The sequence below is a fragment of the Pseudophryne corroboree genome, chromosome 12 (assembly GCF_028390025.1).
Source record: "Pseudophryne corroboree isolate aPseCor3 chromosome 12, aPseCor3.hap2, whole genome shotgun sequence".
Taxonomy (NCBI): Eukaryota; Metazoa; Chordata; class Amphibia; order Anura; family Myobatrachidae; genus Pseudophryne; species Pseudophryne corroboree.
This window is the reverse complement of record NC_086455.1, coordinates 142,901,250-142,916,307: the sequence shown is the minus strand read 5'-3', so window position 1 is coordinate 142,916,307 and position 15,058 is coordinate 142,901,250. Positions and strand designations below refer to the sequence as shown.

At 41.9% G+C, this 15,058-nt stretch overlaps 1 protein-coding gene across 1 annotated transcript; it reads right to left on the bottom strand.

The window, feature by feature from the left end:
* Positions 1 to 7,455: 7,455 nt before the first annotated feature.
* Positions 7,456 to 7,848, bottom strand: LOC134979979 (uncharacterized). Its single transcript, XM_063946580.1, has one exon. It carries the CDS (start codon positions 7,846 to 7,848, stop codon positions 7,456 to 7,458), a length of 393 nt encoding a protein of 130 aa, XP_063802650.1.
* Positions 7,849 to 15,058: the final 7,210 nt, after the last annotated feature.

Below are 15,058 nucleotides of genomic sequence, written 5' to 3'. Positions count from 1 at the left end.
GTACTAAAAAAATAACAACAAGCAGATTAGCATCAACTAGCTTTCCAGGATTTCTTAGAAGAATCCTTGAGCACTGGGTCTGCTGCTGCTGAGGGTGGATCGTCATCCCAGAAGGGGACCAAGAGACTTCTAGTAATAGTTTCACAAAACAATTGACTGTTAAACAATCTTTTGCAAGGGGAAGCAAGTATGACAGCTCTCACCTAGTCTCACAACGGGTCACTGACACCATCCCGGCTATGCTAGTATTAGATCTGATTCCAATATCCGCCATTAATGCATTGAGATTAATTGAGGTCCTGTTTTCCGATACCAAATTCCATCTTGATTCCATTTTACCCAAAAAGCCATTCCTCGGCTGTACCAGAACATTAAAAAAGACTATTTATTGGCCTACAAAATGCAGTTGTACTTACTGTCCACTTACCCAAAGATATGTGAACCAGTGGTAGTGGGCAATCTAAAGATTACATGACTGTGACAGCCCACTGGGTGGGTGAATCACCTTCAGCAGCAGCAGAAGCAGTATCTAACAAACAATGCCAGCTCATTCAGAGTTAGGCTAGTCTGTGTATCACCGGCTTCACTAAAAGGCATACTGCTGACAACCTCTTATAAAAACTATAGGATGTAATAGCAACATGGCTTACCACACTTGGGCTTTCCTCAGGAATTGTGATTTCTAATGACACCACAAATATTAGGAAAGAATTATAGCTGGATGAATTCCAACACATCCCCTGTTTTGCTTACATAATCAACATGGTGGTCCAGGGTTTTAAAAAAAAATGACAGAGGCATGGAGGAGATGATGTCTGTGGCCTGAAAGATTTCAGGACATTTACAATATTCAGCAACTGCATGCAGGAGATTGCAGCACCTGTAAGAACAGTTCAATTTGCCTTGCCATCAACTTAAGCAAGAAGTGGTAACAAGGTGGAACTCCACCCTTTATATGTTTCAGCAAATGGAGGAACAGCAAAAATCCATTAATAGCTATACAACCATAGCCCAGGGCAGTGGAAAGTACTTTCTGTCTTTTTCAAGGTGATCATACACTTCAAAGTAGCCACCTCTAAAGTGAGTTCTGGCAATGCTAGCTTGAGTAAGGTGATTCCCCTAATTAAGCTTTTGGAAAATCAGCTGGAGAAATTGAAGGAGGAGATTAAACAAAGAGATTCCGCAAAGTATGTCAGACTTGTAGATCAAGTCCTTCATTTGCTTCGCCAAGATCCAAGGGTTGCCAATATCTTGAAATTGGATCACTACATTTTGGCAACCATGCTTAATCCCAGGTCTGAGTCATACGTCGTGTCTTCCTTTCCAACTGACCCAGATCTAAAGAGATGCAAAGAGCTCCTGGTGAGCATGCTGGCTGCTCAATTAACTCATACAGTAGCACAACAATGTCTTCTTCGGTTTCTTCAGCAGCAGACATGAAAAAACTAATCTTTCCCAAAGACCCAATGGTGAGGCAGATAAGTCAACAAAACATTTTGACATCTGGCCAGGTCCTTAAGAATTCCCCAACATTATTGACACCTCTACCGTAACTCCATATGATACGGTCTCCATCCAAAGAATGGTGGAGGATTTTTTTCATGACACCATATAAACAGGCATGTCACAGAGTCCCTTCCTGGAAGGAAAAAAAGGCAATTTAGAAGCCCGTGTACAAACTGGCTTTGCATTACTTAAGCTGCCCACCCTCCAGTGTATACTAGGAGAGAGAGTTCTCAGCACAGCCAGGAACCTTGTGAGCGATCGGCATAGGAGGCTACTACCTCAAAATGTGGAAAAGATGATATCCATCAAAATGAACTGGAAATTCCATGAGGAACACCTTTCCTAGCAAGGTACAGAGACTTCTGTAATAGCAGATTCCAGCAGGGATGAATTAATATTGTAGGGGTCATTCAGACCCTGCCGCTAATAGGCTCGCAGCACAGTATGCACATTTTGGTAAACTGCGCAGGTGCAGTGGCTGCATTGTAGCTACGCAGACTAACACATTGCGGTCGGGCATTGCAGGGGTGGCGTTACAACATTGCAGTGGCAGCACCAGGAAAATGGAGTTGGGGCAGTGGCATTTTTATGGACAGCTGCATGATGTCACACGCAGCCGCTCCGATAAAAAAATGGCCATTGCGCTGCCAGGGGTCAACCTTAGTTCAGATGCATCCACACTTAGATTGCGGAAGCATTGGGAGGTGGCCTCACACATGGGCGACCCCAATCATGTGCAGAGATGAACACAGATCTGGCTGCATATGCAGCGATCTGTGTTCATCTCTGAATAACCCCATGTGTGAGGATGATGTACACACTGATTAGGGTAAGGATGCAATGACATCTTGCCACTGTACAGCTGTTGCCTTAAGCCGATTAGTAGCTTGTTTTGTGGAGGCCCAAACAAAGTACTTTAGCCACAAAAGTGTTGCTTTGAAGTGCTTGGTTTGTTAAAGTGTGCATGTACTTATTAATATCCAATATAAGGGTGGGTAGGTAGGCGGGCCCAAGCACAATTCCATCTTGCAGCACCTTTCATTTCTGCCACTGCAGTGTGGCAGTGTTTCATAGATGTGCTATAAATTGCTGTTTGTTTGTGCCGCTGCTCTGTCACTTAGTAACTAGCCATGTCGCTGCAGCCTTTGGCTAATATTGATGAAAACAATATTTTGAGCTGTGAGGTGGTCAAAATTGATTGGAAATTATTGGAAATTAATGTTATTGAGGTTAATAATACCTAAGAACAAAAAATGTCCCAAATTATGGGATCTTAGGTTGTTTTTTTCAAATTTTTGAAAAACAAAATAAAAAACACAGCAGTCATAGCAGTTTAGCAAATCCAAATCCAGACAACCAATCAGAGCCAAATCCAAATTCAGCACAAAATAGTCCGGCGCACATTTCTAGTTTATCAGCATTTCAGTAGGGACTAGAATGGGCAAGACTATACAAGACTATCTACTCAGGTGGGGCCGCAGCAGGACATGTGCCCTGTGTCGAACCTGTGATGTCATGATGTCACAAAGAGGGGATGGAGCTGCCGGGTAGGGATGGCCATCGGTGTGTACACCATCGATGGATGCCATCACTGGCTAAAGTGCGAGTGGCCATCGATAATCACCAACTATGCTATGAGAGGCCATCGATGGTGTCACTCAGTGATGGTCATCCCCGTTATTTCAGTGAATGACCCACGGGCCAATCACATCCCAGGGCTTTGTGGGTGTCAGGGCAGAGGGCATAGCTATGCTCTGAGTCCCGACACCTTGGGGGGGGGAAATTATATATATATATATATATATATATATATATATATTCGTTTATGCTGTTCCATCGATGGAGGGAAACCATCTGGTTCTCTCCCATCGATGGCAAAAGCATTCGACCTCGGCCATAAACCATCGGTAATTAAGAATCATCGGTGGTCGATAGCCATCCCTACAGCCGAGACCATAGAGAAGCATCTCTCGCCCACCCCTAGATGCAGCCCTGCTCCCAGAGGCAGAGACCTTGGTGCTGTGTATACCATATTAAGCTCTATGTCCATAGCATCAAAATACTTCCCCACAACAACAGCTTTCTCTCAAAAGCATTTATTTCCGTTAAAGTCTGCATATGTAAAGTATTTCTGCACATTATTAGTTGCTCTTTATTATAAAGCATATTTTTATGTTTAATGGCAGCTTAGACAAAAGCACATTAGCAGCACTCTGCTGTAATAATAATGCATTTTTAAAAATTATAATCGTATATTACTGTGCCACATCCCCGGATATTTAGCTTCTACATTATCCTGGGTATGCGAGTCACATAAGTATGCAAAGGAGCGAAAAGATGCTAATGTAAGTTGATTATTAAAACCTATGCTCTTTATCATTCTGCCTGTAAGAATTATTACCCTAATATCGTCTGATCCAATGAGGGGAGGGAACATACAATCAATTAAAACTGCAGCGAAGATAAATGATAAATGGCATCCCCGTAGAAAACGCAGGCGAGAAGCCATATGATCCAGAACACAAGTCTGGAATGTTTAATCAATATACAGAGATTCACCAAGAGGTTACATCCATTTATCAAGGTACCACCTAGATTAGCTTCCAGACAGTGTTAGTGTTTTGGAAGGAAGGGGAACATTTATCATGCTGTACACACATAGCCCATATCCTGCTGCATACTTAGGATGCAGACTATGCTACGATACTACATTTATTACAAAACAACAGGTGGCCCTACTGAAATGCACTGCTCCTCTGGAACACCAATGATTTTTTTTTAATTGTTAGAATTCTTTTACAACTCAGTCCAACAGCACATATAGAATTCCATAGGAATTACACCACCTTGATCCTTAATTTACATTACAGACTTCATATACGCAGGTACAGTACCTGCCAAACATACAGTGCATCCGGAAAGTATTCACAGCTCTTCACTTTTTCCACTTTTTGTTATGTTAGAGCTTTAATCCAAAATGGAATAAATTAATTTTTTCCCTCAATATTCTACACACAATACCCCATAATGACAATGTGAAAAAGTTTTTTTTAGATTTTTGCAAATTTATTAAAAATAAAAAACTAAGAAATTACATGTACATAAGTATTCACAGCCTTTGCTCAATACTTTGCTGATGCACCTTTAGCAGCAATTGCAGCCTCAAGTCTTTTTGAATATGATGCCACAAGCTTGGCACACCTATCTTTGGGCAGTTTCGCCCATTCCTCTTAGCAGCACCTCTCAAGCTCCATCAGGTTGGATGGGAAGCGTCTGTGCACATCCATTTTCAAATCTCTCCAGAGATGTTCAATTGGATTCAAGTTTGGGCTCTGGCTTGGCCACTCAAGGACATTCACAGAGTTGTCCTGAAGCCACTCATTTGATATCTTTGCTGTATGCTTAGGGCCGTTGTCCTGTGAAAAGATGAACCATCGCCCCAGTTTGAGGTAAAAAGCGTTCTAGAGCAGGTTTTCATCCAGGATGTCTCTGTACATTGCTGCATTCATCTTTCCTTCTATCCTGACTAGTCTCCCAGTTCCTGCCGCTGAAAAACATCCCCACAGCATGATGCTGCCACCACCATGCTTCACTGTAGGGATGGTATTGGCCTGGTGATGAGCTATGCCTGGTTTCCTCTAAACATGATGCCTGGCATTCACGCCAAAGAGTTCAATCTTTGTCTCATCAGACCAGAGAATTTTGTTTCTCATGGTCTGAGAGTCCTTCAGGTGCATATTGGCAAACTCTAGGTGGGCTGCCATGTGCTTTTTACTAAGGAGTGGCTTCCGTCTGGCCACTCTACCATACAGGCCTGATTGGTGGATTGCTGCAGAGATGGTTGTCCTTCTGGTAGGTTCTCCTTTCTCCACAGAGGAATGCCGTAGCTCTGACAGAGTAGATTGACCATTGGGTTCTTGGTCTCCTTCCTGACTTGGGCTCTTCTCCCCCGATCGCTCAGTTTAGATGGACGGCCAGCTCTAGGAAGAGTCTTGGTTGTTCCGAACTTCTTCCACTTATGGATGATGGAGGCCACTGTGCTCATTGGGACCTTTAAAGCAGCAGATATTTTTCTGTACCCTTCCCCAGATTTGTGCCTCAAGACAATGCTGCCTTGGAGGTCTACACACAATTCCTTTGACTTCATGCTTGGTTTGTGCTCAGACATGCACTGTCAAGTGTGGGACCTTATAAAGACAGGTGTGTGCCTCATGGCTGTTGCTGAGTTGGATACAATACTCATTTTGGTTCTGTGCATGCCCAGAGAACAGGCCATATTAGGGATGTCCATTAACCATCGATGATCTTAAATCATCGATGGATTATGGTATATGGTTGATGCTGAATACTTTTATAATAGATGATGGAGAACCAAATGGTTTTACGTGTGTGTGTGGGGGGGGGGGGGGGCAGAGCAGCGCTTGTGCAGAGGAAAATTTTGCTGCTGGCATGTTTCTCCAGCAAAGCCGCATGTTTGCATGCGCAACTATTCGGTAGTAGGAACACTCGAAGGTAGAAGACAGCATAGTTTCTTGCCATCAATGTTTCCAGCTAAAACATCTATCGATGGCAACCATTGATGGGACATACGTATGTGCAGATTTGTTCACATCTGACACTTATGCCTGCTTGCAAATGGAGAGGCGGGATGGAGGAGGGAAGAGTGGTCTAACCTATGTCCAGAACAGTATGGTGTTGGTAGAGTGTTGCGGTGTTTGATGGTGACAACACTTGTTAATGCTGAAGATGTTCTCCAGCAGCAGTAATTCACTCATATATATAACAGGCTGGTACAGTGAAAGCACGGTACTTATTGCTATCCGTCATGCGGCTGTGGTAAGGTAATGACTGACAGTATGGGATGGAAGGCTGCACATCCATGCAGACTGACTCCCGATGGAAGAAACACACTGCCCACTGCTCTCCATCCCACTCAGGCAGTGCGACACACGCTACAGGAGGAACCGTCTCTCTCTCTCCCCTGCAGGAGAAACTGTGTGATCAGTCTCCACCTCCCTGATGCTCCAGCACTAGAGGGTAAACACTAGAGGATGCGCACCCAGTGTAATGTATACACAGGATACAAGGTACTGAGTGCACTATAGTCCAACACCCCCCCCCCCCTCGCTCAGGACTGTCTCCGGGAGTAGAGTAGAATTTTTTGCTAGTGGTATTGATAGTAAAAAATGAGCGTGTTCATGAGGGGGGTGGTCACACAAAACTAAGGGAGTGGCTGCATGACAATAGGGGCATGGCCACATTATGCCAAACACTGTAATGCCCCTTACACATTATGCCACACACCATAATGCTTATTACACATTATGCCACACACCGTAATGCCCATTACACATTATGCCACACACCGTAACATCCATTACACATTATGCCACACCGTAATGCCCATTACACATTATGCCATATAATACTTTACATATTATACCACACACCGTAATGCCTATTACATATTATGCCACACACAGGCCACTGATACCATATTATGTCCTACACACCAAAATGCCCCTTATAAATTATGCCCAGTGGTGGGCTGGTGGTACTTAATGGTACTCCGTACCACCCTACTTTCAGCACTGGTCTCTGGTCACATATAAAAGAACATGACATTTTTTCTCAAAACTTTTCAATAAGGTCATACCTGTAATCGGAAACATGGTTATGAAGCAAAAAAACTGTAAGAACAAATCAACATCAAATATATTCTAGTCCACATTCTTTCAAGAACACATTTAGCAGGTGTGATGACAGTCCCTTTGTTAACATGTCAGCAACATTGTCCTCACTTCTCACATATTCCACATTGATGAACTTATTCTCCACTAATTAACTAATGAAATTATGTCTTATGGCAATATGCTTAGACCATCCATAATGCTTGGTGCTAGAAGACAAATCTATTTATCCTTTGTTATCACACATAATGTTGATGGTCTAACTGTGATAAAGAAGACTTAATTCTGACAAAGTCTCTTTTATCCATAGTGCTTCCTTTGATGTTTCTGTAAGTGCCATATACTCCGCTTCTGTAGTAGAAAGGGCAACTGTGGGTTGCTTCCTGCTCGCCCAGCTGACGGCCACGCCTGCCAATACAAACAGATAGGAATGATTGTCATCCTCATCTGACCCCCAGTCAGCATCACAGAAAACTTTTAAGCTTGAATCTTTGGACTTTGTAAATCCCAACTTTAGTGAACTTGTACCTTTAAGGTATCTTAAAATTCTTTTAACTGCAATCCAGTGTTGCTTCCCAGGATTGATTGCAAACTGACTTGCCCAACTTACTGCATGTGTGATATCAGGATGAGTCCCTATATTTGCGTACATTAAGCTACCAATGGCATTCTGATAAGGAATCTTTTTCATTTCCTCTCTCTTCTTGGCTGCTTGGTGACATGGTCTTTACCATTTTTGCACCTTTGTCAATGGGAATACCTAATGGTTTTGCATCAGACATTACATACTTGGAAAGTATTGCCTCAATATATGTTTGTTTATCAATTGTAACAGTGCCTTCTTTTAGATTTTGTACAATCCTCAGGCCTAACAAATGATTTGCAGAGCCTAGATCCTTTAACTTGAACCTATGCTTTAGCTGGTGTTTTACATCAGTGATGTGTTTCTCTTGGCTTGCCAGTAGTAGATCATCTACGTATACAGCTATGATGAACACCTTTTCGTCTACAGTCTTGTGATATAGGCAGTGATCAGTCTCTGACATAACAAAGTTCATTCCTAACAACACACCATCCAACTTCACATACCACCAATGACCACTTTGCTTGAGGCCATATAACGACTTCTTTAAAAGGCAAACTATTCCTGCTTGGAATATATTCTCGTCATAATGTTCAGGTGGTTCCATATAAATTTTCTCAGCTAACTCTCCATTCAGAAATGCAGAATCAATGTCTAGCTGGTAAAACAGTAAATCATGTAGTGTAGGAATAGCAACCACTAACCTTAAGGTGCTGTACCTTGCGACAGGTGAGTAGATATCTCCATAATCGATTCTGGACCTTTGGATATATCCATTGGCAACATGGCAGGCTTTGTAATGAGCAATTGTCCCATCTGCATTTAACTTCTTGCAAAAGACCCACTTGTTCTTGATCGTTTTACGGTTGCTTGGCCTATCAACTACAGTTCATGCACTGTTATCATCCAGTACTGACAGCTCTGTATCAATTGCTGACTTTCACTTTGTCCAATCACTGCTTGACTTTGCTTCCTGTATGTTTTGGGGTTCACAGTAAGCTATGTTGCATATTCCTCACTGTATTTCTTGGCTGGAACACCTTTGTTGCTCCTCATGGAACTCCTGTTTCCTGATTGGTTGTCTACATTCAGACACGCATCACGCTGCCTGTACAACCAATAATACATGTTATTTTTCTTCTTGCTCCACTGCCCCATTTAGTGGTGCTATCTCTGGATTTAAGAAGACGTTTGTTTGTAATATCCCAAAGTCCGTATCCTTTGCTTTCTTCACAGTATCCAAGCATAATACATTCTATGGATTTTGGATCTAACTTTCACCATTTCTCCTTAGGTATATGTGCAAAAGCTTAGCTCCCGAAGACACGAAGATGACTGACACTTGGCTTTTTATTGGACCACGCCTCCAGTGGCGTTTTACCTTTTACAGCTACTGTAGGTGCACAATTTTTTAGGTATACTGCAGTAGATACTGCTTAGGCCCAAAATCTTTTTTCCAGGCCCACGTCATTTAACATAGTCAGTGCTCTCTCAACAATTGTGTGGTTTGCCCATTCACTCGTGCCATTTTGTTCCGGTGTGTAGGCAATTGTTAGTTGATGCTTTATGCCATATTTTTTAAGGAATGCGGCTAACACCTTTTTGTGATACTCTCCACCATTTTCGGATCTCAAGAACTTTAATTTTGGTCTCCACCAGGTTTCTGCATTCCACAATTTTGTTGACAACTTCACTCTTTTCTTTAATAAAATTTACATATGTCATTCTTGTGGCGTCATCAATGAGAGTCATGAAATATCTGTAGCCATTGATTGATTCCACCTCCATTGGACCACATACATCGGTGTGCACTAGAGCTAGTGGTGTCTCTGCTCTACTATCTGACTTTGGAAATGGGTTGCGACTTTGCTTTCCTTTTATACAGCTCTCACACATAGGTCTTTCATTGTTACTCATGGTGATCCATGTTACCATTCCATGTAGCAGTTTCTGGACGTTGTCATATCCTAGCTGACCCAAATGTTTGTGACACAGCTCTATTAATTGGTTTGCATCAGTAGCCATCATTGCAGAACACTCCTCAGTGTCTAGGACATATAGTTGGCTGCACCAGGTTGCTGAAGCAATTACAGTCCCTCTGTTATTTTGCACCATACACGTGCCCTTTGCAAACTGGACTCTGTAACCCTTTTTCTATAGGATGCTGATAGCAATGAGATTACTTCCCAAATCTGTCACGAATAATACATCTTGGATATCTGTAACAACTGTTTCTCCTCCAATTTTTAAACGCACTGTGATTGTCCCAACTTGTGATACAGTAAGGATTTTATTCCCAATCTCTTTTACTGTAGTGCCAATGCTGATTGCAACTGAAATGCCTAGTGGTCCCCGAGTCCATGTACCAGCAATCCTTCTTGTGACTACCTACTACATTCAGTGCTGACTCATTTGGTTTGTCATGCTGTTTCTGCGCGCCACTGGAATTTCTTAACCTACAATCTGAAGCCTTATGCCTCAACTTGTGACACACAAAACACTTGAACTTGAGCTTTTTGGACTTTGCCCCTTTTGTGAGCAAGGCAGAACCCTCAGCTATGGTCTCGACAGGAATATGTTCTTGGAACTGTAGTAGCTTGGCTCTTAGAATTTCTGTTGTCAGCTTGGTATCATTAGACTTCAAAGCAACCATCAAAAAAATCTAATTCTGGCATCAGATTTTGTAACATCGCCATTGCCACTTCCTCCTCATCCACCTGTGCCCCCAAAGATGCCAACTGCTGAGCTATTGACAATATCTTAGCAATGTAATCATTCATGTCCTTGCAGGCACTCAATTTTTTCCCATATATTAAGATACATGTTAATGTCTCTTAAACATATCCTTTTCATCACACCTCTGTCCTCATACGCCTTTTGTACGTCTGTCCACATGTCCTTAGCTGACACTTTCAACTGATTATAGAATAAATATGCTGCTCCACAGCTAAGCCTATCATGCCGATGGCTCTGTCTACATCATCTGGGTTAGTAACTGCTCCTGGGTCTATTGTGGCCTTCCACAATTTTTCCCGCTTAAGCTGCAGTTCCATGGCAAACTTCCATGTAGTGTAGTTCTCTGCACTTTTCAGTTTTGCAAAGTTCATGCTGTGCACTGTGCTATGCATCTTCTCGGCGTTTTAATAAAATGTTTCTTTAAATTAATCTGTTGTACTTTTGTTCTGTGTACCTCTGTTCTGGGCTATCACTCAAACACGTGGGGCTGTGCCCATAACCTGTTGCGGGAGTGTTGCGGTGTTTGATAGTGATGTTAATCCACACAATTGCTAGTTAACCAGAACGCTGGTTTACTAACATACAAAGACAACACTTGTTAATGCAGAAGATGTTCTGCAGCAGCAGTAACTTACTCATATATATAACAGGCTGGTACAGTGAAACCGCGGTACTTATCGCTATACATCATGAAGCTGTGGTAAGGTAGTGACTCTGACAGTATGGGATGGAAGGCTGCACGTCCGTGTAGACTGACTCCTGTTGGAGGGAACACACACCGCCCACTGCTCTCCGTCCCACTCAGGCAGTGTGACACACGCTACAGGAGGAACCGTCTCTCTCTCTCTCCCCTGCAGGAGGAACTGTGTCATCAGTCTCCGCCTCCCTGATGCTCCAGCATTAGAGTGTAAACACTAGAGGATGCAGACCCAGTGTGAAGTATACACAGGAGACAAGCTACTGAGTGCACTATAGTCCAACATATGGGAGTGTATGCTATATTGCTAATAACTTAGGCAGTGGTGTAGCCAGGTTTTTAATTGAGGGACGACAAAGGATAAAAAGTAGTACAACTCACACTTGGGATTCCGGAGTCTCAATTTCACCCTAAACAGAGTCCTTTTATATGCTTCCTTTTTACTGTCCATACTAAAAGTCTTTATTCTCGCACCCAACCAACCAGAGACTTCGTATGAAGTACATCCTTGCTACTCCAATTGTATCCTCCCACTGTCCCCATTGCTCATGGGAGATGTACTTTCTCCCTCCCCCAGATCTTGGCCACTATCTTGTTGTGGCTGTGCCATGTTGTTGTAGCCCAACTGCATTGCTAAGTTGTCTCTCCTGGCAACAGTAAGGGCTACAGGGCAATGCTTGAGTCAGTGGGAGCATCGGCATGCCCTGCTTTGCCCCTGTCTGCAGACCTACACAAGCAAGAATGCATGCCTGTCTGTCAAAGCAATGTCAATTGTGGGCTCCTGAGGGTTGGTTGAAATAAAAACGGAAGGTGCACGTGCAGGTGATTTCGGTTACCAGAATTAGCTACCAGCTTCTGGTTGGTTGTTTGCAGATTCAGCTTTAAATCTAATTGGTGCTTTCCTCATTGATAGTGCATATTATATGTTTTTGGGTGCATATTGTAGTTTATGCTTGATGAAAGACAGAGTTATTTATTTACATTTACTGTACGTATATAAGGACAACAAATTATGTTGCCCTTTAAAATTGGGAACAAAACAGTAATAAAACTGGGTAGTAACAAACAAACTGGTGAGACTTTGTTATGCACACAATTGTGCGTTTTCAGTTAATGTATTTTCATTCTGTACTTTTCATTACCCAAATTCGTTCTCACTCGTCATGAGCACAGTCATTTATAAAGACAGTTTAATATCACTTTATACTAATACTGATCAAAGTGACCAAGTGTTGTCCAGTGGGTGGTGTAAACTGTAGAGCATGTCAACTAAAGTAGTTTGCAAACTATGGTATATACAGTATGCATTTTCTGAGGTTTGGCTGCAGTTTTAGCTTTGCGGTATTGCGTCCATCGTGAGCCAACGCTAAGTTTACCACTTGTTTTTCAACAGCAATCACCAAATTTTGTTTTATATTAGCAAGGAGAATACATAATAAACAATCACATTTGATATGCCCTTGACCTAATGTAGCATTTGTATTGAAGTGTGACATTGCGCAGATATGGGTCAAGTAACATTTCTATAAATGCTATTGCAACAAACACAAAGAAAATTGCCCATGGGTAACATTAATGGTTGCTATGACTATATTACTTACTATTCGAGGCTTCTACAGCGAATGGATCTTGTTTTGCATTATTCAACATCTGCTTTCAGTACAAGTTTCGCTCATGACATAACACCGGCAACTGTAATAACAACACGCACTTTCACGTCCAGCTGCTACAATTGTTATTCCAATACCTTATGCACACAATGTTTCCAAACCATTTAGATAATAACAATAATAGTAATAATAATAATAATAATAATAAGATGGCACAGCCACCGCATCTTTGTACACAGCAGATTTGCTAACATGTGCAAAAACCACCGGAAACATCTTACCTATTGCCGGCTTCTTGATCCAATCCAGTGAAATCATGCTTCTGGGCCCTGTGATGCTGCATCCAAGGACGCAGCCACTAGCTTTGGCACACTCAGAAAATGTCCACATTTTCTAGAATGCTCCATGTCTCTGCCCCGTCACCACCCCCCAAATGCCAGCAGAATGTCAATCATGCTTTGGGGCACTATGATTGATGGCACAGAAACAGATATGCACACATGCGCAGTGTGGCTCCTGCTGAAAGGGACTAAGGGGTCTATTTACTAAGCCTTGGATGGAGATAAAGTAGCTGGAGATAAAGTACCAGCCAGTCGGCTGGAAAGACACAAGGGGGGATGAGGATGTGTGGGTTGGGGAGCACAACACAATGGTGGAAGGGGAGCACAGCATCATTATGTCCCCTTCTGGGATACCATGTCGCTTCTATGAAGCCATGCCCCTTTTAATGTACACACAAAAGCTCTCTCATGAGGGGGGAGATCAGGGCACTGAACAAAACAAATCTTTAGGGCACCAAATTGGTCAGGGCCTCCACATTTTATGGTAAGTTTAAGCCATGATCTCTTCAGTTTACAGCAGTGCGCAGTGGCGTAACTTCATCCCAATCACCCAGAGGCAAGATACTGGAGACTAAATAAGAGACAGATTAAATAAAAGGAGTGGAGGGGTATGTGTTCATGTAAAGCCATTATTAAAACCTGATATACGGGAAGATATTCATGAGGGGACTTCAAATACTGTTGAGACTTTATGGGTAGAAATTGTCTGTGGGGGGAAAGGGAACTAAAAAGATACTTTTAGGGCTATGCTACAAACTACCTGGTATTAATGTGTCTGATGAGGAATTGTTACTGAAGCAAATTGAGAAAGCGGCAGGATTAGGAGACGTAATAGTGATGGGAGATTTTAACTATCTGGAGATTAATTGGACAAATGATTCATGTGATACTGCTAGGGGTAATAGGATTTTAAAAACACTAAATGATCACTACTTACTTCAATTAATCAAGGAACCAACTAGGTACAATGCAATCCTAGACCTGGTACAGGTTGAGTACCTCTTATCCAAAATGCTTGGGACCAGAGGTATTTTGGATATCGGATTTTTCCGTATTTTGGAATAATTGCATACCATATTGAGATATCATGGTGATGGGGCCTAAATCTAAGCAAAGAATGTATTTATGTTACATATACACCTTATACACACAGCCTGCAGGCAATTTTAGCCAATATTTTTTATAACTTTGTGCATTAAACAAAGTGTGTGTACATTCACACAATTCATTAATGTTTCACATACACCTTATACACACAGCCTGAAGGTCATTTAATACAATATTTTTGATAACTTTGTGTATTAAACAAGGTTTGTGTACATTGAGCCATCAAAAAACAAAGGTTTCACTATCTCACTCTCAGTCAAAAAAGTCCGTATTTCGGAATATTCCGTATTTCGGAATATTTGGATATGGGATACTCAACCTGTATTAACAAACAATGGGGAATTGATATAAAATATTATAGTAGGGGAGCCCATGGGAAACAGCGACCACAATATGGTCACATTTAATATCAGTTTTCATAAGCAGCCCTATATAGGCTCAACTAGGACTCTAAACTTTAGTAAAGCCAACTTTGACATGATGAGGAAAGCTCCAAGGGACATTGAATGTGAAATTTTGTTTCAAGGTAAAAATACTACAGAGAAATGAGAGGTATAAAAAACGCTGCTCGATAATTATACTTGTAAATGTATTCCCATGGGCAGCAAATGAAGGAGTAATAATTCCAAACCAATGTGGCTTAACAAAAATATTAAAGCTCTAATGGGCAAAAAGAGGCGAGCATTCAAAAAATATAAATCAGATGGTAAAGCGGAGTCATTCAAGTACTATAGGGATTGTTACAAAATATGCAAAAAAGAAATAAGACCGGCTAAAGTAGAAACTGA